The sequence below is a fragment of the Chamaea fasciata genome, unplaced genomic scaffold (genome assembly GCF_029207755.1).
Source record: "Chamaea fasciata isolate MVZ Bird 193981 ecotype frontalis unplaced genomic scaffold, bChaFas1.0.hap1 SCAF_30, whole genome shotgun sequence".
In the NCBI taxonomy this organism is placed as follows: Eukaryota; Metazoa; Chordata; class Aves; order Passeriformes; family Sylviidae; genus Chamaea; species Chamaea fasciata.
The window spans coordinates 3,864,918-3,891,587 of record NW_027094115.1 but is presented as its reverse complement, the minus strand read 5'-3'; the positions used below and the strand labels follow the sequence as shown (position 1 = coordinate 3,891,587).

At 44.5% G+C, this 26,670-nt stretch overlaps 1 protein-coding gene across 3 annotated transcripts in view; it reads left to right on the top strand.

Annotated features, from left to right (window-relative positions):
- PPP2R2A (protein phosphatase 2 regulatory subunit Balpha) overlaps window positions 1-23,401 on the top strand; it is a 36,954-nt gene extending 13,553 nt beyond the window's left edge. For all 3 annotated transcript variants that reach the window (XM_066206072.1, XM_066206070.1, XM_066206071.1), the window contains exons 3-10: window positions 14,132-14,229; window positions 17,083-17,248; window positions 17,685-17,797; window positions 18,062-18,239; window positions 18,887-19,051; window positions 19,549-19,718; window positions 20,213-20,304; window positions 22,274-23,401. In XM_066206072.1, coding sequence (XP_066062169.1) covers window positions 14,132-14,229; window positions 17,083-17,248; window positions 17,685-17,797; window positions 18,062-18,239; window positions 18,887-19,051; window positions 19,549-19,718; window positions 20,213-20,304; window positions 22,274-22,553 — 1,262 coding nt within the window. In that variant the 3' untranslated portion in view covers window positions 22,554-23,401. The remainder of the gene's footprint in view (window positions 1-14,131; window positions 14,230-17,082; window positions 17,249-17,684; window positions 17,798-18,061; window positions 18,240-18,886; window positions 19,052-19,548; window positions 19,719-20,212; window positions 20,305-22,273) is intronic.
- The last annotated feature ends 3,269 nt before the right edge of the window (window positions 23,402-26,670 follow it).

Sequence of the window (26,670 nt, the reverse complement as noted above, 5' to 3'; positions counted from 1 at the left end):
AAAAAAAAAAAAAAAGAGAAAACGAAGCTCTTGCAGAGCTCTGCCTGCAGCTTTCTCAGGGACAAGAAAGGTTTTGCCTGGAGGCTTCTTTTCTCTACAACAATGGCCCAGTGTGTTATTTCCAAATATATTGTTATTTGCAAACAGAACAGCAACCCCTGGCTGCACTGTGCAGCCCATTGAAATTCTGCCCGTGATTCCAGCAGAGATTTTTCCATAAATAGCTCCGGACTACTTGGGAACACAAACAAACCCTGCAAAGATCTGAGGGAAGGTCTGCACAGGGGCTGTGGAGCCTGTTCTTGGTGTGTTCTTCAGGGGAGATATTGGGGTGGATGTGAGGGATTTCTCTATAGGGTTATGTGGGGGCTGTCAGCAGGAATTAAAAAGTAAATAATTACCAATCAAAGTGATCCACAGATTCACAAATCTTGAGCATAGGGGGGGAAAATGATAATACAAATTAATAAATATAAGCAGAAGCAAGTAGATTTTCTTCCTGGATTTTTTTTTTTTTAAACACAAGCTATTAGATGATGACTAAGCATTAGGTGGCATTCAAGTAAATAAACCTGAAATGAAACTTATTTATTCTTTCCATGAGCAGACATCCAAAACTTATACCGATTGAATGTTTGTTACGTGAATTAACACCGCATTAGGAAATGGGCTGTATCTTCCAGTGCTGTAGAGGTAAACACCCAGCTGAGGAAGTGATACAGTAATATTTTATAGACTATTCAGTTCTAATTGCTGTAAGCTGTCCTGGGTAATTTGTATTCTTGAGGAGAAACTTGTAAACATTCTGGGAATTGGAAAAGAGGTGAATAAATACTTCTGTGTTTTGCCTGGGTCACGGGGCTGATTCTCTGCTGGGCCTGTTGCTCCTAAACTTTTTTTCCTAAGAAAAAAAGTAATCCCCTTTTAAAAGCAATCAAAGAGCGCAAAAATAACTTTGGCGTTTTGCTCAGAGTGGGGACTCTGGAGTATCCCCAGCCCCTGTTATCACAGCAAATGCATTTGTCAGCTGTCACACAGTGAGGGTGGGATCACAGCCCCCCAGAGTCCTCAGGACCTGCTCTCAGTGCAGATCTCAGCTGTACCCGCTGCTCCTCCTGGGTGTTTATCCCAGACCTTGGGCTGTGCCCACCGGGCTGGCTCGGGAGCGTCTCTGGGATCTTCACCCCCAGAGCCTTGGGGGGGTCTGAGGTCACCCCTGGTGAGGGAGCAGCTGCTCTGTGGGTGTGGGGTGCACACGGGGGGTCACTGCTGGGACAGCTCTGAGCACTGACTGTGTGCTGGGAACTGGGGATAACCTGGACTCACAGAACCCTGCAGTGGTTTGGGTTGGAAAGGATGTTAAATCCCACCCAGGGCCACTCCTGCCATGGCAGGGACACCTCCCACTGTCCCAGGCTGCTCCAGCCTGGCCTTGGGCACTGCCAGGGATCCAGGAGCAGCCACAGTGCCTCTGGGAATTCCAGCCCAGCCCCTCCCCACCCTCACAGGGAGGAATTCCTTCCCAATATCCCATCTTGACCTGTTCTCTTTCAGTTTGAGCCCATCCCCTCCTGTCCTGTCCCTCCAGGCCCTCTCCATCTTTCTTGGTGGGAAGAACAGCTGAACTGCTGACATCCTTTTCTTCCTGAAGGCCCAGGTGATATTTCTGAGCTTGTTCACGTTTTTCTTTCTTTCATGAACATTCTTTTTCATTCCTTGTAAGGCACACTGAGAGCAGCTCCCTAAGAAAGTGGAAGTATAAATAAAGCAGCTCTGCACTCCAGCAAAGCACTTCTGCTACCAGGGGGTGATTAGCCTGGCTTTGCGAAACAGATACATCACCAACAGATTTATCCCAGAGAGAAGAAATAAAGCTTCCATAAGACTCAGTCAAATACTTTTAATGCATTTTGGGGAATCCTTCTGCTCTGTGCAAGTTGCATTTCAGAGCGTGTCGGAGGAGAATTATGGATAAACCCTGAGGAGCCTCGAGAGAATGAACTGTGCCTTAGTTTTGTGCTCACAGGTTTTCCGGGGAGTGATTCTTGAGATGGAATTGGGGTCTCCTGAATCTTTAGAGATTCCTAGGATGTGCTTTATCTCCAGGTCAGCAGGGATGTTTTCTACAGCTCACGAAGGGCAGAAGTAGACATTTAGCTTCTTTGTTTCAGCGTGGAGTTTATTCTGGGAAATCAGTAAACATGAATTTTTGTCTTCAGCAGTGCTAAAATTGAGTTGTTACTCTCTTGGAAATTAGACATGCAGTTTTGCTGCAGCTTTATTAATGGTAGGTTGTAAGTTAAAGCTCTGCAGGCAGAAAATATGTTGGAAAGAGTAATGTACCAGAGTATTAAACCCAGGCAAATGCTGTGGTAGAGGAGAAATAATCAAATCTGTTATTTATGAGGTTTTTTGTCTCAATTCTCCTCCTATTGCTCAACAAGTGCCACTTCTGTGAGTGATAGTGACAGAATGTTCAGGCACCTGAGGGGATCTCAGATGAAGCAATTGTGGGCATGGAGTTGGTTCCTGCTGGAGTTAATTTTGTTCCCCTATAATTAGATCTGTATGATCTGTATGCAGTTGTACAAAGGACAGAAATGATGAGTAACTCCCAAACTGAATTCTACACAATGCAAATAGAACTGAACCATCCTGTCATCTTTGTCTCAGGAATCAGGGTGAGTTTTGGTGGCTGAAAGTGTTTCTGAAAGGAATAAAAGTGGTGTGGATCGTGTGTGAAAGTGTTTCTGATAGAAATAAAAGTGGTATGGATTGTGTGTGAAAGGGTTTCTGAAAACTAAAACCGGTGTGGATTGTGTGTGAAAATGTTTCTGAAAGAAATGAAACTGATGTGGATTGTGTGTGGAAGGGTTTCTGAAAACTGAAGCTGGTATGGATTAGTGTAGCTGCTTTATTTCAAGGGATAATGTGTGGTTGAAATGGGAAAATTCCAAGGAAAGGAAGCTCCTTCTTGTGTAATTTAGCCAAATAATCTCTGTGTTGCAGTAATATCTAATGTTTTCTCTGTATTCAAAACTGAAGGAGCAGAATACCCCGACACTGGCAGTCCCCCTTCAAACAAACCACACGTTTCATGTTCTTACCTTTTAGCAAATACTTCCCTTGGGGATAAAAGAAATTTTGTTTTAGGTAGAGTTTCTTTGCTGCAGCAGCAAAAAACACACGTATGCTCATTTTTTTTGGTGCATTTAAGGAAGGTTTGCTTCTGTGACTCTTGTGGGCTGTTAAAAACTTTGTTGGTTCCCAGAAATTCCCAGAATTTCTTGTGGCACTTGATGGGATCTCGAGGTTCTGGGCTGCTTTGCATCAAAGTAGGGACAGAGTTTCTCCATGTGAAGTGTGATTTGCGTGGCCTGTGATGGCAGCAGGGCCAGGTACCCAGGATGTCAGGTGGATTTTTATGGCAGACGATGTTATGAAACAAAGTAAATTAAGAATTCTAATGCATTTAGTTTTTTAACACAAATGTTGCTTAGGGAAGATATTTTATCTATTTTCTGTGTCGTTTTTTCCCTATTTCTCATCAAACTCCTCCTTTCTCAGGGGTGCACAGCCTCTGATTGTGGTGTTATCCAACCTCTGGAAAACTGCTGTTCCCAGGCTTTTTTTGGTAATCCTAGACTGTGAGTGAGGAGGAGTTTTCACTGTAATTGAAAGGGGATTGATGCAACACTGAGTGTGACACATCCTCAGTAGGAGGGCCACTCTTCTTTTCCTCTTCCCCCTCTGAAAATAGATTGAAGCTTCAGGAGCTGGAAGCTCTCAGCAGCTGAATTTTGGGATGTTAGGCAACTGAACCTCACAGTGGCTTTTCCATCAAACAGGTGCCTGGCATTTAAAAACGCCGAAACACTGGATTTACTGTTGATTCCTTTTTTTGTTTGAAAGCAGAACAATTCTCCTTGGAAGGAGGAAAACTTGTGGACAGATTGAGACCTTTAAAAAATTATTATTGCTCTGTAATATTACAGTAGCTGCAAAGAAGGGGATCAGGGAGATGCTGTGACCTTCAGCTGCTCATTCCTGGTCCTGGATAAATGTTGTATCTCCACAAACTGTGAAATCCACCCTCCTTTTTGAGGTGATTTCAGCTGGGCACCAGGAGTGGGGCTGGATTTCTGCCCCTCAGGCCTCTCCTGTTGATGATATTAATAAACTGGTGTCAAATGTCCTGGGAACGGCTGATGCAGGTTGGAAGACCTTTGTTTCAGCCAACAATAGACCTGAATTCGTATGAATAGGAAAAGCAAATAGGCGCTTCCTGTCAGATTGGAAGGAATATTTGAGGTTGGGAAGCGTGTTTATGAAGAGATGTGAACTAAATGCTCATCACTTGTTCTTTGTCCCCAGCAAAATATTCCTTGTGTGTGTCTGTTATCTTCCTAAATATGTTTATAGTGCTAATAACATGAAATGGAATCCCATTTGAATATATTATTTAGGAAATTCTTTGGGGGAAAAAAACTCTATACCTGTATAATGAAGGTTTAAAAGGGGAACTGACTTAGTTGTTGTTTTCCTCATCACATTTATTCCTCGACTGAAAACTTGGAGGCCTTTTGGAAAGACTAGGAACTATCAGGATCAAGTGAAATAATGGAGTGGGGCCTCAGCTCATCTCGAGGTTGAGCTGCCTTTCACAGAGTGCTGGAACTGCTGTTTGTGGTTTCCAGGCAGAGGATGCCTTCAGAGCCTCCAGGGAATTCCTGTCAGGTATTAAATAATCCCTTCTCACTGAGTTTGGTGTATTTTCAGGCTGGTATAGTTTGTGTTGAGTAGAAAAATGGTTCTGTGTCGAGCTGGTCAGGTCCTCACTTTGCAGCAGTGTCCATGTGGAGTTACTGGGACAGCAGGAGTCTCCCAGAGATGTGGAGCTCTGGAAGGAGCTTCAGCCACAAATCCCTCAGTTTTCCAGGCTGGGCAGCTCACCTTTTGGGTGTCCATGTAAAATTCACCCTCCGAGGTGGAGGCAGCTCCCAAAGGATTTGGGAACTCCAGCTCCTGGTGCTGGGTCCAGGTGTGACATTTTCACATCAGCTCCTGCTGGAGCCAGCTTAACCTTCACCTGGTAAAACTGCAGCTCCTGGGTGTGGGCAGCCCAGTCAGCAGGAGGGGTTTTGGGGTGTTTATTTGTCTGGTCTGTTGTAAGTGGATTTATTTTCCTCCTCCTCAGGCTGCTTGTGCCTTGCTCTGTTCTCCCAACTAGATGATGTCCAGCCTAGGGGCAAGGCAAGTGCTGGGAACTTTCTTTGCAGCATTTTTTTTGGACTAAATTCATTCAGTTGATACTCTTTTGCTCAGTGGAAGGAGGGAATTGTTTTGCCTCTTGATCTCCTGTGCATGTGTTCTGAAGGGAACTGCAGTCATGTCTTAAAGTTTAAAAATAGAAAGTAATTAATCAGCGTGATGAGGGTTAATGGTTTCTGTCCAGAAACCAAACAGCTTTTCTTTTGTGTGTATAGAGAGAACATTCTTCTGTCTGCTCTTGTTGAGAGTTCAACAGGAGAGGATTTTTCACAGTAATTTTTGAAACACTTACTAATAAAACCTTATTTGGGGTCAAAACCCCCAAAACTATTTAAATCTCTCCTCAGATGAAATGATTTCAAGGGGCCAGTTCAGGACTAACCCATCCTAACCCCACAGGGTTTCTTTCTTCTGTAGCTTTGCATTGAAGTTGACGTGAAAGGAGTTACAGAGTGCAGTGCCAGACTTGGTGGGCAGAAATAGAACTCACAGCCCCGTGGTGACAGTGATCATAGCACAGCTATTGCACACTGGATGACAGTTTTAAATCAATTTAGGGTGTAAACTTCCCTTCCCAAAGCTCATGGTATTATTTTTCAACGCGAATGCTTTCTTTTCAACAGAGATAAAATTTCAGAGCAATTTCATGTCATTTTCAGCGGTGGGAAGCAGGGACACACCAGTGTCTGACACATCTGTTCTCCGAGTGCTCTGACTTGCTGCTGTTTGTCACCTCTGTTTTTTCCCTGCCACCACAGGTGTCTTGAGTTTCCTACTATAGATGGAGACAGGAAGCCAGTGGTCTGAGCTTTAATTCAGTTTTCTTTCTGTCCTAGCCAAGCCACATTCTGGCCTTGTTTGAGATGGAGGCTCGTGGAGACTCTGCAGACAGAAATGTGGGGTTTTGGCATTTTGGCCTCGATGGCCTTGGCAAATCCAGCTGTGCTGGCTGGAGATGTGGGTGCTCCTGAGCGTGTTCCTTGCTTTCCCCCACAGCAAACTTGCTCATCTGGTGCCTTCAGCTCAGTCTCAGTGAACTCTGTTAGCTTAGCAAAGTACAAATTGTTTAACAGAAATGAAATATGTGGCCATTGTTTACAGAAGTTTGAGGGGATGAAGATGATTGTAAGTGTTTCCTGTAGTGATTTCTGCTCCCTTCTCAGACTTGCTGGGTTTGCACAATTCTTTGTTGGTCTCTTTGGTTCAGAAGTGGACTGTGGGGGCAAATAATGGTAAATTTGGTGGTGGAGACTTGTCCTGAGTGGAGATGTTGGAGCAGTCGCCCAAGTGAGGCACAGGAGTTGTTTGCCGAACACAAGAGTTCAAACATTCTGTGTGTGCTGCCTCTCCAGCCTGGGCTGTAATGTTAACCACAGATTGTGCTTTCTGTGAATTCTGTTCAAATGAAGATGTTACTTTGATGTTAACTCAAGACCACATCAAGATTTCTGGCTGCACAAGAAGCTGCTGTTCCAGATGAGAGATTAGCAGATGGCGATTCTGTTCTCTGCTTCACTGTTATCTCGTAAAACACTTCATCTACATATCTGCTCCTATCCCAGCTCACAGAAGCTTTTTGAGTCACTTGTGTGATGATAATCCCGTTCCCTGCAGGTCCAGTGCCGTCCTCTCACTGTGGCTTTGCAGGGAGGAGCAGCTCCTGGTGCAGGGACAGATGGATTTGGGGTTGTTCTCCTCTGAGCCCAGTAAAGCTGTTCAGGAGCATTATTGGCCTGACATAAAACTAATGGCAGCAAGATCAGGGCTGGTGCCACGGTTACTGCCCTGGGAGGGGTTGGGAGTTGTTGTTGTGTTTTCTAGGAAGCCACGAGGCTTAGCAGAAGTTATTTGCATGAATTTGCAAAACCACCAAATTGACATTATTCTGTACTCGAGTATTAAATTGCATTATCTCCAGAGTATGTAAGTGTAACAAATGCAGCTGTAAGTTCTAAGCCATCCTAATACACATAAATCCTGTGGAATTTGGAGTTCTTTCCCTTCCCTCCAGTTCCTCCTCCCATTTTTAAAAAAAAAAAAAAAAGTGACTTAATTCCAGCTCCTGCTTCTGAAGGCTGCTGATAACAGAGTGTTCTTGCTGTCACTGCTGGGACACGGATTTGACAGCACAAGGAGTGATCTCAGGAGGATGTGGCACACTCTGAGCTCTGCTCTGCCACACCTGGGAGCCCCCAGTGAGCAGGGCAGGCATGGGCCATGCTGATGAGGCTTAGGAAGTAACAGGAAAAGCTTAATCAAACAGTATCGAACTTTTATTTTAGGGAGTTAAATAAAAAGTTATCAATTAAATGTGTAATAGTGATAATAATGAGTAGATCAACTTTTCTAATCCAAAGTTGAACTCATTGTTGGACTAGAACTTCCCTAGTGTATCTTTTCTCCAAGACTGGCAAAGTTGGAGAAGAAAGGGTGAAGAAAAGAAATGGGAATATAGAGGAGTCCCGGAAATTGGAGTGAAGTGAGGGTGGTTTAGGCCAGCTTGACAAGGTTTATATTTGATGATTTTCCTTAGGTGAGTAATTTATACTGTGAGGAACCACGTGCATTCCCAGTTTGGCCACTGGTATCCTGTGTGTGCTGCACAGGGGTAGGGATGGAAACTGGCCTGGGAGAGTCTCAGCCCTGAAGTGAATCCTCCCCAAACGGCACGAGATGCTTTCAGCATCAGCAGGAAAGCAATGGCTCCGTCACAGTCGTGTTTTTAATTTACAGCCTCGCAGGGCTGAGTGAGTGAGTTCAGTCACTTGGAGTGAAGGTGCAGCCCAGGGAACACTCTGTAAATCTCTCAGGTTTGCACAGGGCAGCAAAGGCAGCCTAAGGACTCTGCTGGAGCTGCACCCCGGGCTCCCGAGGTGTGTTTGTGGCGTGTTTGTGTCTGCACCGGCAGCTCTGAGTTGGCCACCAGACAAATTCCCCTCCCTGGGAAGGAGGGCAGCTTTGTGTGCTGCAGAATTCCAGAGCTGGGACTTGGGAGAGAGAACAAGGAACCAGCTGGCTCTGGCTGGGCCGCACGGCACAGAGGGAGGATTTTGGCCACAAGGGCAATAACCCCTTTCTGGCTTTCTCTATTTCTACGTGCATTTCTTCCTGTCCCCGTATTTTAAGGGATTAATATATTTTTAATGCCCTCTCTAGTAGAGAAGAGATCTATTTAAAGGGCTTCTGGAAGGAGTCTCAAGCAGTAAATTGAACAGTGGGAATGCCTTCTCCCAGCTGCCTTTGGATTTGTTGCCTAGTCACTTCGGGGAGATGGAATGAATGCAGGGAATCACTCCTGCAAGTGAATGAAGAAGAGGGAAATGAAGTCAATAGTAAAACTGGTCATGGTGACTTTAGGGCACACAATCCTTGTGCTCCGTCCCCCTCTCACAGACAGAAATTAAGGATGAGCTGGAGTGCAGAGGGTGTTTTTTTATCTTTTACACCACCAGCGCTGAACAGTGGATGACATTTTGCTCTCACTCTTTTTGGGATGTGCACTCGTGGTACCCGTGTTGAGACTCTCCTCTCCACACACACACACGTGTGGTCACCCTGCCTTTATCTTGTTTAAACAGCCTTCCTGTTCACTCTGCGATTAACGCCTCGCTATCTACCCTCAGAGAGAAATACACAATATATCGGGACTCTGGGTAAAGTAGTAAATCCAAATCACAACCACTGGGGTGGCGGTGGGATGACTCAGTGCATTGTGGAGCTGCTTGAAATATTTGAAGCCTTGGAAGAGCTTTTGTTTTCTGTCCAGTGTCTTTCATTGTTTGTTTGGGTTTGGGTTTTTTGTTGTTTTTTTTTTCCAACGATGAAGTACATAACACCAAAACAAAACCATTACTGGAAACAAGAAAGTCCAATCAGAAGGCACAAATTTCTGTCACTAGCTGTGACTTGAGCTGGAGTTTCTGGAGGTTGATTTGGTCAGGAGTTTGAAGCAGGGAGGTTTTGCCTCACCCCGGACTGGAAAGAACCAAACCCCACAAGTGCTTTCCACACATTGAACATCTGTTCTCCTGGACAGAGGCTCTTGCTCTGTCTAGGAAGAATGGCTTAGGTATCTTCAGCAATTGTACATCAAATATTTCATTGTATCTCTCATGGTCTTTATCCATTCCTCTGCTGCTCCCTCAGTTTGAGGCTGTTTGAGCTTCCCTGGATTTTAATCCTAAAAGTTGATTTCTTAACGTTTTTTTTTTTCTTTTGAGACAGTTTCTGAAGTATCCTTGGACTGATTGATTGATGTTTAGTTTGATGAAAATACCTTTTCCAGGCTGATAAAGTGAGGTCAGTGAATTCAGTTTTCAGTCCTCAGGACAGCATTGCCAACCTGTAAATAACCTGCTCTGCTTCATGGACAAGAACTTTTTTGATTTGCTCCTTTGGAAAATTCCAGAACCAGTGTTTTGAGCCACAGGGAGGGTTTATAAACAATACTCTCTAAATAATGTTAAAATGCTTTTTAAATGCTACAGTTCTTTGTTCAGCCCTTGGAAACATCAGGAGATTGCTGCACTTGTGTAAACACTCTGATTTACTTGCTCTCTGCTTAGGCAGCAGATCAACGTGATTCTAAAAACTTGCCCAGGAACCTTTTGGGGCTGGTGAAATAAAGGCTCTCTTTGTTCCTGCCGTGATTGACTCTCTGCTGCAGACTAGGTGACATGTTTTGCCTACCAAGCATGTTTTCTAAGCAGAGTTTATATAAAGTTCATGGAACATTAAAATAGATAGCCTCTCCTCTGCTAAGAAAATCTCCTTTATTCTATTATTGGAAACAAATTTAATCCAGAATTGCTTTTCAGGTTTGCTCTGGGCCTTCTGGCATGAAGTCATTGGCAGGTTTCTTTTGCTGGTTTGGGTTGATGGAGCTGGTTTATTTCCTTTTTTTCCACAGACATTTGGACAGTGGTGAAACTTCATCACAGTCCTTTTCTTTCGAGTTTCAGGAAACTTGAATTCTGCATTCACTGCAACGTGTGGAAGGCCCCCAAAGTGGGAAAGTGTTTTTAAGTGTTTGTCACTGAGTTTTTCTTGTTCCAAACGCTGCTTTTAACAGAGGAAAAGCCATTTCAGATCTGTTGGATTCCTTTATTTTTCTTTTTTTAAATTGAGCTGGTTCTGATTCCAGTGCACTGGCCCAGTGGCCTCAGAGCTTTACCTGAAGCTCTGAGATGTGTTTTATCCTTTTCCTGTCAAAGCCAAGCGCCTTGTTTTGATTATTTATTTTTTGGTTTCTGTCTCCGTATCTAGCATGGAAGAATTTAGAATTTACTCCTGCTTGAACCCACTCGAGTGTCCAGATCTTGCTGGTGGTTCTGATTTTTGTTGGAGCACTTGAAATGTCTCATTGAAGCTTAAAGACCTTACAGCAGGTAGTGAAAATCCAGGTGATGCAGAAGGAAAGGGAAGCTTGGCCAGACTAGCTGCTGGCTCTGGGGGAGCTGTAGGAAGCTTTGGATGGCTCAGGGCAGACTCTGCCCTGTCTCCATGTGCTGATGGGCCCAAACTTCTTTAGTTTGAGATTTTTGTGATCAGCGGCTCGGTTTAAATACAGGGTTTTGTGTCTCTGAGGTGGGGGTACAGCCGTGCAGCAGCTCTGTGTGTCCACAGTGTTGGCTCAACCTGCTGCAGAACATTTTCATTCAGAGATGGATTTCGGGTCGTGTAGGTGATTCCCACCCCACCACCCCTTTGCTTTCAGGTCACTAAATAACATTATTTGAAGGCGTTTAGCAGTCTCAGAAGTGTTTCTGTGGCAGTAAGTGTCTGTGAAGGGATATTGAATGGAACTACAGGACAAATGTACAGATCTGTGCAGGGAAATAACGTAATAACCTCTGAACTCTTGGTCCCAGGTTGTGCCAGAACGAGAAACCTGCTTCACTTGGTGCTGCAGGTGCCCTGCAGGAATGCAGGTGTGCCTTGTCCTCCTGATTTTTGTCACAACTACATGTTCATCTCCTGTGATCGATGCTGCCGTGTGGTGTTTGAAGCCCTCAGCATCCGCAAAATCACGCTGTGTTTTGGTGTCAGGGATGTGCTGAGCTGCCTAAGGGGAGGAGAGATCTCATCTCCAGGGTGTGGTGTGACAGCAGATAAGGCTGTGGCCTGGGAGGGCTTTGGGTAGCAGATAAGGGGTCAGTGGTTGTTTATCTGTGCTGGAAGAAGAGGGGACTGGAATTCATCCTATTTCCAGTGGTGTGGTGACAGTGAGCACTCACTACACATCTGCTTCTCCCTTAAATATCCCTCCCAAAGCTCCTGGCCCTGGGAAAGGATCATTTCCTAGCCTGTGGCCAGCAGGTGCAGCTCTGTGTTTGAAGGGAGGGCAGGGCAAACTCTGCTGTGCTGCTGGAATCATCAGGGAATTAGAATTATTGGGAAAAAAAGAGGGATAAAATGGGTCCGTGTTTTTGGTAATGATAGCGTTAACAGAGACGAGAATGCACAAGCAAATCTGGGCACTGGGGAGGATGAAAAGCTCCTCCTGTCATTTCTCCAGCACCTTTAAATCCACCCAGGTGTGCACCAGCCCTGGACTCTTCCTTTGACAAAGGTATGGGAATGTGGAATTGCAAACCAGGTTACTGCTGGTTTGCTCTCTAGTCCAGATTTCTTTGTCAAATCTGTATCTTGGCCCTGGTTTGGGATTACTTCAGCAGAAATCACTTTTTTTCTGTTATGTTTTAAGCACCTTTTTTTGCCCTTGGAGAGGGAACAGTCCAGGATAACACTGTGGAAGGCACATTGGATTTATTGATGTATCTTGAGTTGTTTTAAAACAAATTAATATCTTTCCGTTGTGATTGCTGCTAAGGAATATATTTGGTTTTAATTTGAAATTGATCTGCATGGTGTCAGTGAGGCACTGGAGAGTTTTCAGTCTCTTTTCTGCACTGCCAGAGCCTGCTGGACTCCTATGGGATGTGGGTGCTGAAAGTTTCTTTGTGCCCTTCCGTCTGTGATTACTGGGGGGAAGCTTAGATTCTCCTGAAAATTAAAATAAATGCAAAAAAGCAAGAATGTCTGAGGTCTACAGAAAAGTGGTTTTCTTTCTGCTATATATGAGATTTGTATTATTGGTAAATACGATGTATAGCATCATCAGACCTAGGAAAATAGAGATTTTTATCCTTAATTAAAGGTTTTTCTGGCTGCTGTTCCTGCCTGTTTTAAACTTTCCAGCGACTTTCACCAAATAAGTATTTTGATTAATTTATCCATCTGATCTTAGATGAATAGATGAGATTTCGAAGGCAATTTTTTCTTTGCTCTTCTCTTTCCACACACATTGACACACTGGCTCTGCTGATAATTTACTGTGTTGTCTCACCAGTTTCAAGACTGTCAGAGCTTGTGGTGTTAAATTTGTGTTTTTCACAGTAGTGATTATTCTGTGTCCTTCTCAGTGCTGAGAGATGTCAGCGTGTTTTGCTCCCTCTTTCTGCAAATCAATGGATTGTTTGGTTTCTCTCTGCCCCGTTCACCTGGGAGAGGTGCCTGTTAAAATACCAGATCTGCACCTCAGTGGTTTTTAAACCTTACAGATGGGAGATAAATTATTTAATCTTGGTCACAAATAGAAGAATGACTGCCTGAAGTCACTGCTGCCTTCTGGGATGGGGTGGGGGGGGGAATGATGAGCAGTGGAATGAATGAAAGGGTTTTTTTGTGTGTGATCTGGGTCCTGGTTCAGTGAGGTACAGGCTGAGGTTTTATTTTTGTCCCTAACTCTGTTTGGAGATGTTCCAGGCACTTTGAGCAGTGCCACGGTGGTTGGAGGGGGAGCTCTAGGCCAAAACAACACCAATTTTTTTTTGTATTTTGTATAGTACAAAACTCTGTGGAGCTGCTGTTTGGCTCTAAGTCAGGCAGGTATTGATCTTCTTTTAGCTCCAAAATGTTCTGAATGCAATGGAGAAAAAAGAAACCATCCCACAGAAAATCCTGATTATCTACAGCCGAAAGGCAGGGAACTGAAATGGCCTCAAGACTTATCAAACTCTCCCTGTAAAAAGTACTTTCTCCTGCAGAAAATTAGATGCATAGAGTTGTGTCACAATTTGGTGTTTCAAGAATGATTTGGCTTCTGATTTAATGATTCTGAGTCTGTGGAGCATTTGTACCTTTGGAAATGTGAATGGGTGGGCTTGAGCTTGAGTTGTAATCTGTCCTTTGTGATGTTTGAACAGCTCAGTTGGATCCTGGGATTCCAATTCTTGTCAGTGCATATTCCCAGTTTAACTTTAGCACTCCCTATGGACACACTTGTGATCATGTAAACCTTCTTCATCCAGGTTTTTAGAGATTGTTGAGGTTTTTTCCTAGTTTTCTGCAGCTGTTTATTCCTTAGACACTGATGTCTGAACTTTTCTCCCCCAATACCATTTGCCTTTAAGTTTTCAAATGTGTATTGAGTCCTTAAAAATAAAAAGATGCTTTGAGGTCACATGGAAAATGATTGGATCTAAATCATGCAATTAGGAAAAACTGAGAAAACAAATGCACACAGTTTCTCTAGGAAGGTACAGTCTATTATCTACAGTCAGAGCAGAAAAATCATTTCTCAGAGGTTGTTGATATTAAACCTTTAAGAATAAATCCATGTACAACACGGAGCTTGTAGCTCTGGCTGGTGATCTGTAAATGCTTCTCAAATGTACAGCATAAAAAATTACTGTCATTTTTTGGAAGGAACTTCTACTTGCATTTTGTAGATGTCCTTTAACTAAAGTATGATTTTTTTTTAATGGTTTGTTGTTTTTGTTTTTAATCGTGGCTTTCTTGGCCACTTGTTCTTTAGAAGAATGATTAATCCCTGGGGTTTATTTTTGTTCTTCTGCAGCGGATATAATTTCTACAGTAGAATTTAACCATTCTGGAGAGTTGTTAGCAACAGGAGACAAGGGAGGGAGAGTTGTCATCTTTCAACAGGAGCAGGAGGTGAGTGCTGTCTAATTAAACTGTATTTCATGTTCTTTCTATTCCCTTTCTAAAGACCAGGAGCACGTGTTTATAAAACCCTTTACACAAAGTGTGTGATAAGTGATTACAACACTGGAATTTAATGAGAACTTTGTGGCACTGATAGAAATGATTTTAGACACTCTTTGGCTGTGGTACTAAAGGATGTTGACAGTGAAAACCAAAAAGGGGCAGGACACAAAGGACCTTCGAGGGAGCTGAAGTTGGTTTTTTACAGTGATTCTCCCTGGCTGTGACAATTATTTCAGATTTCACTGTGTTAAAAGTTGCCTTTAAGCAAATGTGTGACTGTGACCTGAAATGTCCTTTTCCACTCTAGTGTCAGTCAGGTGAAACCGCAGAATCCTCACACAGAGGTCTTTTTTGTCTTTTCTCCTTGTTTTTTGGTCTTTTCCCCTTGTTTTTTTGGTCTTTAGGCTCTACCCCCATATCAGTGAGCAGCTGAGCTGCAGTACCTGATTTAACTGAGGCTGTAGTTGGGAGTTCCTGTGGTCAGAATGGATTTCAGAGAGATGGAATTTCAGGGAGAAAACACTGAAAGAGCTGTCACTGCTTGTTTTTGTTTATTCTTTACTTCAATTTCCATTTGAGAGCTGGCAAAGCTGAGGAATTCCTGTTCCCAGAGCCGGGGGCTGGTCCCTGGGCAAGGCATGTCCTGTGCCTGCAGCTCCCCTGGTCACTGGGGACATCTAGTGGGGCTGCCTGGCACCAGCTCCTGAGCTGTTCTGTGCCTTTTGATTGTTTGCTTTTTATTTCTTTATTACTTTTAATCCTTGAGTTGTAGCTCGATGCTTTTTAAGAATCCTCCTGTGAAGCTTAAAAGTTGCAGCAGTTCCGTGCCTGGCCTCAGGTGAGCTGTGTTTAAGTGACTCCGTGGTTTTTGGAGCTCACATCCCGAGGAGTTGGGATCCAAGGGCAGGAAGAACCACCTGGGTTGTCAGATGAAATTCCACAGAATTGTTTTTTTGGCATTTTTTGGGAATGATTTGTATTTAGGGCCTTAATTCCCCGCTGAACTGGTAGTTGGTTGTTCCTGTCTAGAGCGGGTTTTGAGATGTGGAAGTGTATAAAATAGGAGTTTTTATTTGGAATTCTGTCCCCCCTTCCTCCGAGAGATTTGCAGCCCAAGGCTGCAGGAGGAGAAACGCTGCCAGGGGCTGTGTGAAGAGCTCTGCAAACCTTTGTGGCTTCACCCACTGCCAAAGTGCTGCCACCTCCGGGTTGGAATGTGGCAGCCGGTGACATCAGCTCAGTGCCAGGCAGGAAGTGAATCCTACAGCTCCCAGAAACTGAGCAGGAATTTGCGTAGGCACAGTGCAATTACCTCAATTGGAATTTAACATCAGCCACTCGGGCCAACACCTCTCCTTCTTTGGAATGGTTTTTTTTTTCCTCTCCTTTGAGCATCATGAGATTGAGAGTTTAAAATTTGATTTTTATCTCAAGGATGGATTGCACTTATTACTGGGGTTATATATGCTGGTCCTGTGAATTTTACTAGAATACACACAGAGAATATTTAGGCCTCAGTTGTTATGGTAAGTCTGGAATTGTAGGAAAGTTCCCTGGATTTCCTAAGGCATTTCCTACAGCAAAATAGATTTGCTTTCCAAGCTGTTCCAAGCTGTGACCCAGCTTCACTTTTTAGTTCTGACTGAGGCTTAGAACAAAGTCCCTTCCATTCTTCAGGGTGGGAAAAGCAGTGCAAGGGACAGGTGAGGTACAGAATTCTGGTGCCAAATGTGATTTCCAAGCAGTTTTCTCCCTTAGCCCTCCCCTGCCCCCAGCTTATTTTAAAGTGTACGAATTCCTGCCAGCTCTCAGGGCATGAAGCACAAGGAAATGATGTGAGGAATGTGACAAATGTGGGCCAGCAAGGCCTGGATCTGGTGTGCTTTGGTGAGGTACTGAGGGATGAAATGAGCCCATGGACGTGAGACACCAGGGAAGGAAGGAGCAAAGTCCCCAGCCAGGAACAGATCACAGCAAAGGCATCTGATGGTGCAATCTCTGCAGTGGGTGGGACAGGAATAAACCACTAAATCCACCTTGAAACCACTTCAGGTAAACATGGGGAGCAGCACACCAGAAATGGATCCAGGTTTCTGCATTCAGAGGATGAAATTCAAGGTTCAGTCCATGCAGTGCAATATTTTGGTGTCGAAGACACAGCTTAGGGAAAGAGGAATTGTGCAAGCTTTTCGGGTTTGCAAACATTTCCACCTGGACAGGTGACTCTGCTGCCAGAGCTGTTCTCAGCAGAGGTGAGGAGCCTTTTGCCCTTCTAGAATGAGGCAGAAAAAGCTGCTTAAGCAGTTCAGGAGCTCTCAGGAGACTTGGAGATTATAAAGCAGAATAGTGGAGCTGCTGGTATAAATTTAGAGGTGCCATGTGGGATTTCCATAGTGTGCCTGGAAAGCTGAATGTACTCACAGAGTAGATTTGCCATTTGTGTGTCTGTGTTGCAGGGGAAGGAATATTCCCTTTAAACAGCAGAAGTGGAAAAAATTAAAGAAGTTGTGGGGTTTTGTTTTTTTTAATAATACATTTAGGCAAAATATGAGTTTGTTCAGCTGCTCAGCATTAATGTGTAAACTTCTTGGAGATGTTATTCACATTCTGAGGGGAGTTTCTGGAAACTTAAACTGCTGCATAAACTGTCTCTTCTCTGATGTTGTCTTGGCCAAAAGAGAAATTTCTTGCAGCAGAGATGGTGCTCATCTCCTTTGGTTGACAGGCTCGTGGAAATCAAGCAGGTTGTACCCCAATGTACACTGTCTACGTGTCTTGATCATTTAATTCTCTTTTCAGAACAAAACCCAGTCTCACAGTAGGGGAGAATACAATGTTTACAGTACCTTTCAAAGCCATGAACCAGAGTTTGACTACTTGAAAAGTTTAGAAATTGAAGAGAAGATCAACAAAATTAGGTGGTTACCCCAGAAAAATGCTGCTCAGTTTTTATTGTCTACAAATGGTAAGTTTTATTCTGCACCACAACATGTTATTATGGAGGTTTGCTGTTAGGATTTGGTCTAATCCTCTCCCAAAAGGCTGGAATCCAGCAGGGTTTAACTGCAAAGATCTGGTTTTGGTGGATTTCCTGGGCACAGGGTGGTTTATTTGGGATTTATTTGCTTTATAGCCCAGAGACCCTCATGTGTATGTGAGTCCTGTGTCAGAGCTGTCATTAATCGTTCATAGCGATCCCTGTCCTAACTGAAACTTGCTCTAACTCTTAGAAAAAGAACAAACTGTGGAGGAGGTTTTTCTAATGCTTTTTATCTCGTCTTGTTTTCCCCCAGCAGCATTTTTGTCTTTTTTGGTGCACGTGGGCGGCCTTGTCTCGTTTGAAGGCATCAGCAGCGATGACTGGTGTCTCTCATTTTTAAACTGTGGCTGTTTCATTGCAGATAAAACAATAAAATTATGGAAAATCAGTGAAAGGGACAAAAGGCCCGAGGGTTATAATTTGAAGGAGGAGGATGGACGGTATAGGGATCCTACTACAGTTACAACACTACGGGTGAGTAGCTGACAACCACTAAAAGCTGATTTCTCCTCTCCCAGCCCGTGGCTCTGGGAGGAAACTGCCCTTTCACATCCTTAGCTGCTTTTTTCCTGTGATAGAAAGGTGAAGTTAAGAAATGAAAAGATTTCCATCTGTTTGGCAGAAACACTGACTTTTAAAGCATTATTTCCAACACGGAATGTTGAAGGCCTGTGCTGAGCAGTGCTGCTCTCTGTGGTAGGTTTGCATTTCACCCTTGCCCTGCGGTCTGTGTTGCAGGTGCCAGTGTTCAGGCCTATGGACCTCATGGTGGAAGCCAGCCCACGGAGGATATTTGCCAATGCCCACACGTATCACATCAATTCCATCTCCATCAATAGCGACTATGAGACTTACCTGTCTGCAGACGACCTGCGGATCAACCTGTGGCACCTAGAAATCACAGACAGAAGTTTTAGTATCCTTTGGCCATTGCTCTGTGGGATGGGAGCAGGGGAAATGGTGGATTTTATTTCTTTCAGTGAGAATTTTTTATGGTCTATGTTGTATTTTATATAGTAGATATCCAGGGAATTAATTTCCATTAATGCTGGTTATTTCTCCCTAGTAATTGTAAGGGCTTTTTCTTCTGGAGAAGGTTTGGTTTGATTTGGTTTGGACATTAAAGCTCATCCAGATGGGCAGGACACCTTCTACTATCCCAGGTTGCTCCAACCTGGCCTTGGACACTTCCAGGGGTGGAGCAGCCACACCTGTGTCAAGTTTTTAACACAAAATAGCATTTGATAATGCAGTAAATAGTAATAAGTTGTATATGAAAACCTTGGGAGATAATTTGTAGTATAGAATTAATTACTGCTGGAGCGGAGCAAAACTGAAGCAGGTTTTTGCTGCTGTAAGAATGATCTTGAAACTCTGATAATCAGAGAATGTGATGTCACCGCCTTGCCTTATAGACAAATTGTGTGGCTTGATTTTAACTCTTACCTTGCTCCCACAAGCCTGGAGCAGCATTTCTGAAAGCATCCAAAACTGAAAAAAACCTACCTTGGGGGGGAAAAAACCCAATTTCCCTGGAGGCAATTCCCTAACGAGCTGCTGCAGACATTGTAGATATCAAGCCTGCCAACATGGAGGAGCTGACAGAGGTGATCACAGCTGCAGAGTTCCACCCCAACAGCTGCAGCACGTTTGTCTACAGCAGCAGCAAAGGCACCATCCGCCTGTGTGACATGAGGGCATCAGCCCTGTGTGACAGGCATTCAAAGTGTGAGTGCTGCAGCCCAGGGCTTCCCTGTGCCACGTTTGCTGTCACATTAGAGCCAGCACTCAGTTGGCTCTGTGCATTCCACTAGTGTGTTGAGCAGATGTAAAATCTAAATAAACCGTAAAATTGTTTTTTCTGGAATAAAAATAGCGAATCAAATGAGTAACAGCTTCTGTTTAGACACCAGGAATGGCTTTTTGCACACTTCAGGCAGTTAAAGGCCATTTGGTCTGTACTTGCTGCTGGAAATCTTACACATGTGTGAATCAAGACTTCACTTTATTAGCTAATAATTTGTTAAGAAGCTGACCTTGGCTTGCTCCAACACTGAGAGTGTGGCAACTGTATCACAGATGTTTCTCCTCGAAAGTTGTTTTATGCAACACAGAGTAACACAAGGTGGAAGCCCTTTTGAGACAACCTTAAAGTAATTTGAGTGTATCTTGTATGGAGGAGACACAAACTTACCTCTTGAAATGCCTGTGTCGTTTCCCTGCAGTGTTTGAAGAACCAGAAGATCCTAGCAACAGATCATTTTTCTCTGAAATCATCTCTTCCATATCTGATGTCAAATTTAGCCATAGTGGTCGATATATGATGACTAGAGATTATCTGTCAGTGAAGATCTGGGATTTAAATATGGAAAACAGACCTGTGGAAACATACCAGGTACGGGGTGACAGCCATGTGGTTTGGAAATGAAAAAACCTGGACAGAGGCTGAGTCTCACTGATGGTCTTGATGTGGCAGTTACAGTTTTGTCTGCAGATTGAGGCAGAGATTTGGGGATTCCACACTCCTGCTGAAAGCTCTTGGTGTTTGCAGGGTGGTGGCAGAGCTCAAATCCATATTTGGGGCTGGAAAAGCCTCCCTCTTACCCAGAGGGAATAATCTGGGAGGTGGAGATGTGCCCCCCAGCCACGAGAACCGTGACAGGACTTTGGCTGTCTTGATGTTCTCTGTTATTTCCCGAAGAAAACAGGAGGTGAAACGTTTCCTTTTCACAAAATGCTTCTAGCTGCCACTGAAAATTGCTGTTTTCCTTCTAAGAAAGAACTTTTGTGGGCTGTGTCAGGTCCTTGCTTTTGGAACAGTCTGGGAAGGCTTTTTTACAGGTGTGTGGGTCTGATGCTCACTCACTTTCCCTGATCCCTCTTTTCCAGGTGCACGAATACCTCAGAAGTAAACTCTGCTCGCTCTATGAGAACGATTGCATCTTTGACAAGTTTGAGTGCTGCTGGAATGGCTCAGACAGGCAAGTGGAATTCCTTCCCCTCTGCACTTCAGGTCTTTCCAAATTATTCTTAAAATGGGCAGTGGACCTCAAACACCTGGTTTTGGACAATGCTGGAGTACAGCAGACCTTAACCTGTGCATTATTAGCTCTGGAAGAATCTGCACCGGACCTCTGAGGGAACCTGTGGAAAAATCTTGCAGGAATGTTCCTTTTCACAGGGATTTTTCATGGCAGAGACGTGCCAGTGACACCACTTAGGACAGCTCTTGCTTCTGTGCTAATCATGTCATTAACTGCTTGTTTGCTGCATGTAAAGCAGCTCATTGGTTCCCTGTCAGTACCGTCACACATGGTATTTTTTTTCTTTTTTTTTTTTTTTTTAATTTGGCATCAGTCTGTTCAAATATTATTTGAGGCAAAGGAAGGACAGGGAAACTTCCAAATGTGTTTTTCTTACTGAACAGCTGATGCAGAATCAGGAGCTATGAGGGATTTTCACAAACTAGATGTGCTGCTTAGTACATAAATCCACACAACTCATGTGTCACTAAAATCACGTGGCTAAAAATCTGCTGTTTGGGGTTTGTTGGATCTCTCCCGTGTGTTTGTGTGTGTGAAAAACAAATTAAATAATGACATTGGAGGTGCTTGGATTACGAAATACCTCCAAGGGCTCAGGGAAGGGAAAAAGGGTATTTTGGGGAGGGTTTGAATGTATAAAGCATTGCAGTACCTGCTTCCCTTCAGCTGCAGCAGGTGGGGGTGAGGCCACCTCCTTCCCCTTTCCCGCCATTCCCTCCTTGAAAGGAGAAGGAATTCCCTGATACAGGTTAGCACGGGGTCAGAGTGTAATGACCCAGGTGTAGATGTATCAGTCTCTGAGAGTTCAGCCTTTGCAGAGAAGTGGCTGAAATCAATTTCAGTCAGACTGCTCTTCAGAGGTGTTTTGTAAATTCAAAGGTTTAATAAATAAAAATAACCAAATATCAAAATAACAGGTGTTACATAGAACAAAAGATAATCCACTCACAGGTGTCTGAGAAACCTCTGACACCTTGCTAAGACACTCCAAAAAGCCCTCTATTTCCTTAGTGCTCTTTCTTAAATACTGAATGTTCTAGGAGGGACAATTTGACTTGCAGCCGATGGGATCACCACGAGGCTTTTGTGTTCCACTCTCAGAGCCCAGTCCGTGCCCTTGGGCTGGCCCTGAGCCAATCGCCCTGGGAGGCCACGGACCTCGGCAGGGCACTCCGGGACCCGAGCAAGAGGGTCTAGGATCTGTCCAGGGGAGTCTGGGATCTGTCCAGGGGGATTTGGGATCTGTACAGGGCAGGTTATAGACCCTGGCACAGAGCCCAGGAAAACACTGCCTTTGATTTTAGCCCATGGGAAAAACTTCCAGCTCTGAGAGAGGAATTGCAAGTCACAAAGGTGTGACAGACAGCAGTTTAGCTTATCACAGGGTGGAAAATTCTGTAGTTTTGGGTTCTTAGAATGGAGGTGAATGGGGACAAGGTGGAGGATTTAGGGTGGTGCCCTGAGTTGTTGTTCTTCTCCTCGGCCTCCATCTCCTGCTGTGATGGTGGCACAAAGTAGCTGAAGGAGGTTGGGTCAGAGTAGAGATGACCTGTTCAGTACAGGTGACGGGCATTGGCACATCACTGTAAATCAGAAATACGGAATTTTCTGTACAAGAAGACAGCGACCTCCCACAGGGGGGGAGTCGTCCTGTGTCCGAGCTGCTGAACAGACCTCGGCTGGGCACGGGGAAAATTGTGAGATAAATAATAAACAACATGAGAAATCTTGAAAAACAAGACCTTGAAGATTCCATTTCATTCTTATGTCTGGCTCAGGCCTTCCAGAGGGCAAAAGACTCTCAACCACCTGAATCTCGGGTGAGAAAAAACCCCAGGCCTACAACCCCCCACTGACCTCTTTCCTCCTTCCTTCCCTCTCTCTCTCCCTCTCTCTCTGTGTGCAGCATTGTCATGACAGGATCCTACAACAACTTCTTCAGGATGTTTGACAGGAACAGCAAGCGGGACATCACCCTGGAGGCGTCCCGGGAGAACAACAAGCCGCGCACGGTGCTGAAGCCGCGCAAGGTCTGCGCCAGCGGCAAGAGGAAGAAGGACGAGATCAGCGTCGACAGCTTAGACTTCAACAAGAAGATCCTGCACACGGCCTGGCACCCCAAGGAGAACATCATCGCTGTAGCCACCACAAACAACTTGTATATATTTCAAGACAAGATGAATTAGGGGTTTGGCATTCCTAAGCGAAGAAGTCACTTCCTGCATAGTTGAAATAGTTGAATCTAGCATTTGTACCTGTAACAGAAAAGCAAAGTGAGAGGTCCATTATGGCACCCCTTTCCAGTGTTTAAAAATGTGCCATATGACAACACACTTTTATAGCTCCATGGAGAAGGCTCTGTGGCTCTGTTGTCTCCATGCCTGCTAGCCATTTAGGTGAGGATAGGGCACTTTTTAATTTAAATGACTACTTGCACCATCTTGCCTAATGGACTAGACTGGACTGTCTCAACATCAGTTTACTCCACTTTTTATGCCTTCCATTGTGATGACGTCAGACACAGGGAAAGCCTTCAGTCATGCTATGGGATTTAATTGTGTAACCTCATTACTGTATCATTCGTGGCCCCCTTTTTTTATTAAATACAGCTCATTCTTGCTGTGGCTTGTAGCATTCCTCCTCCTTCTGGCCTCCTGGACTCCCCCTTCCCCCTTCGTCCCCCTCCACCTCGCCTCGGTGGTGGTGTATGGAAAAAAAAAAAATAAACAAAATAAAGCACATAAAATGGGTCCGTTTGGGGTCAGTGGTAAAGGGGGTCTGTGTTGCAACAAATGTTTTAATAAACAGTTGACTGTAATCACTCCTTGCCATGTCTGGCACCAAAAAAAAAAAAAAAAAAAAAAAAAAAAAAAAAAAAAGAGAAAATAAGGAAAAAAAACACAAACTACTGAATAAAAGTGACAAAGAATGGAGAATCTGTTTTCTTTTTTTTTTTTTTAATCTACCTCTTTATACAAATACTCTGTGTTTTACCTTAGATGCATGAAAATAAAATGATGTTTTTTGTAATGATTTTAACCAGTATTAATTATTTTTCACGGGAATGACAAGAGGGAGGGATTTCACAGGTAACCTGAGCCGGTGCGTGACCGCTCCCACCTCGGCACCACAAACTGCTGTCAGGTTCTGATCTCAGCAGCCACTCCCTGTGTCCTTGAATGCTCCTCTTTTTTTAACCCGTTGCTTTAACCAGAAAGGGAATAGAAATCTTCAGGGTTGAAATTCCGTTTGATGGGACTCTGATGTCTTAATGTTTATTTTCGTCTCCTGGTTTCTTCAATGCCTTGTTTTTAGGATAAAATACCTTTAATGCCTTGTTTAGAGCACCGAGTCCCCCGTGGCTTTGTGAGAAGTTGTCTGAGCTCTTGTGTGGTGTTCTGTAGTACCAGCACCATGGTTCCATAGCTAATGACTGCACTGCATTCTGCTGCTCTCTTTTCTGTATTTATTGCTAACTGGAAATGTAGTTTTAACCATGCAAAGTGTTTTCTTCTGGCTTTTGGCTTTGCAAAAGTTCCTGCACTTACAGAAATGTTCCCTGGTGCCAGGAGCCGAACACGTGGAGTACAGAAGCTGCATGAAATAAGTGTTCATAGTGATGTGAGAGATTTCAACTCTTCAGCACATAAGGCTTATCCAAAGATGAACTAGATATTGATGCTTTATAAGGCTCATGAGTTTCTACTTCCAGATATTTTTGCTAAATGTGCTTTTAGGTTTTGCTCTTCCTTCATGGAAATGTTCAGTGAAGTTTGAATTCATGGTGAATTTACCTTGACTGGGAGAATTTTCACTTTTGAGTTGCCTGTATTTAATTCTTTCTGTGGCTTTAGAGGTAGTTAATTAAAATGACATTATGATTTGATCAACTGAGATACTGTTTCTGCTGTAAAATTTTGGCTGGGTTAGAGGTTGTTAACAAGACTACTATTGCAAGCACTCTTCCGTTTTTTTTTAAGTCCTTGTGCAGTGGTTTGAAAATGTAAAAAAATCTAATATTTATTAATCCACTTCTCTTAAATACAATATTTGTCTTGTACCATGCATGCCTGACCATGAGCCTTTGTAAGGATTTTACCTTTTTTTTTTTTTTTTTTTTCTTTTTTTTTCTTTTTTCACCTGTAAGCCTTGTAAAACAAATGAACCGCCCCGGGGACAGCAGCTGTGAATAAACCAGCGGGGCCCTACTCCTCCTCCTTAGCAGCATGTGACTAATTTTACTCCAGCAACCAGATTTTCCAACAGCCCAAGAAACAACTCGTTGAGTAACGTTAATCACATGTCCAGCTGTTTCCAGGGCCGAGGTTTATTATTCTTTGAGGAGGGCACAGAGGTGATGAGATGCTTTTGCTGTGGAGCTGGTAAAAGCACGTTTTGTGAAGGTGTAGGTTTAGCTGCACTGGGAAGATGAGGGTCATGGCATTGCTGTTCCTGTGCCAGCCCGAGCCCCGGGGATGCACTGAAGGTGCTGATCACAGAGACATCGCTAGAGCAATACTCCAGTCCAGCTTCCCCTTGGAGCACAGCTGGGCCAGCTGGGATGGGTTCAAGCTTGCCTTGGGAGAGGGTTTGGGTGTGTCTGGGTGATCCTTGAGATGTCATCTGAGGTTTAACGTGTCCTCGCCAACCCCAGCTCCTGCCTGTGCTGTCACACTATCCATTAGAGAATTCTCTAAGCACACTGTCCACTGATACATGCTGTAAATCGTATATTTTATTAATAAAAGTACGCAGAGAATACACTTTGTCAGGATGCTTTTTATCCTCTTTCCTGCCCCTCCCCTCTGCTGCATTTGCAGGTATTTTTTGAGTGAGTTGTCTCTTCCCTGTGCCTGGGGAGGAGCAGTGTCCCAGGCAGGACAGTGCTGGTCACCGCCTTCAGCTGCTCCACTCACGCAGCTTCCTCGGTGCCCAGTAAAACCAGTGCAAATCTGCAATTCCGGACTAAACAGGGGGAAGAATCTCTTCCCTGCCCTCCTGAAGCCACCGAAATGCCACCAGCCAGCACTCGGGTGGTTTGTATGTGCCGTGTGACAGCCGCAGTGTCACTCCTGCCACCGGCTCCTGTTCAGGGCGAGGTGCTGATCCAGCTGACACAATGCCCAGGTGCGGGAGAGCCTCAAGTCCTTTGTCACTTCCCTGCTGCCTGGAAAACACGCTGGATATGCAGCAGCACCTCTCGCTCCGTCCGGGGAGGACAGGATCATTTATTGCTGAGCTACGGCTCCTTTCATTATCAGCCTGACAGGAAAAAGCTCGGGTAGTGTTGACAAGCAGAAACCTGGGGGGTTTCCCCTCCTGGAGGGGGGCTAGGGGTGATGGAAGGCAAATATTTTAACAGAGATTTTTTTACTGTCATCTTCTCAGGCGCAGCAGAGCTGGGAAGCAATTTCCTGTGCGCTGTGTTCGGCTCTTCCCCTCGGGCTGTAGAGGTGTAAAACATCCCGGCTCGCATCAAACACTCCTTTTAGTGAACGGAGGTGCCTCCTTGTGCCCTTTTCCCGTGGAATTGGCTGTTGTAAAGGGAAGGAGCAGTTTCTTGGGTCGAGGTGTGCGGGGAGTGAGGCTGCTGTGTAATGACTGTGGCTGTCTGGAGCTGTTTGTTTGCCCGCAGCAAACATCTTATTTAACTTGGTTTGGGCTTGTAAAGATAAGCGGCGGTATAAAAAACCAGCGCTTGTTTCGGAGCTGAGAGAGTAAAAACTGTGAATTCAATTTCTCTGCGCAGTGAATTTTACCCTCCAATTTCAACGGTCTCAAACAGGAGAACAGCCCTGGCTGGTTTTAATGCCGCTTTTCTGAGCCGGGGCTCTCCACTAGGAGGCAAAACGTAACTGGAAAGAGGTGGAGGCTTCGGAACGGCGAGGGGTCACGGCGAGGTGTGGCCACTGTCCCTCGAAGTCACCTCCGGAATCGACAGCGATCAGTTGTTGCTAAATATGAAACAGTATAAAAGCGTTTCCAGGGTGGATTATTGCGGCACCGAGAGTTCAGGCGAGGTGTGCAGGGCAAAGAGCCCTTGTGTGGGGGGATGCTGGGTGTGCCCAGCTCAGGAAAAGGCTCTTGGGGAACAGAAACACCAAACAAAGAAAATAGAAGTAATCATGGCATGTTTTAGACTTGAGAATCATGGAATGGTTTGGGTTGGAAGGGACCTTAAAGCCCATCGAGTGCCACCCGTGCCATGGCAGGGACATTTTTCACTGTCCCAGGCTGCTCCAGCCTGGCCTTGGGCACTGCCAGGGATCCAGGGGCAGCCACGGCTTTCCTTCTGAACTTGTT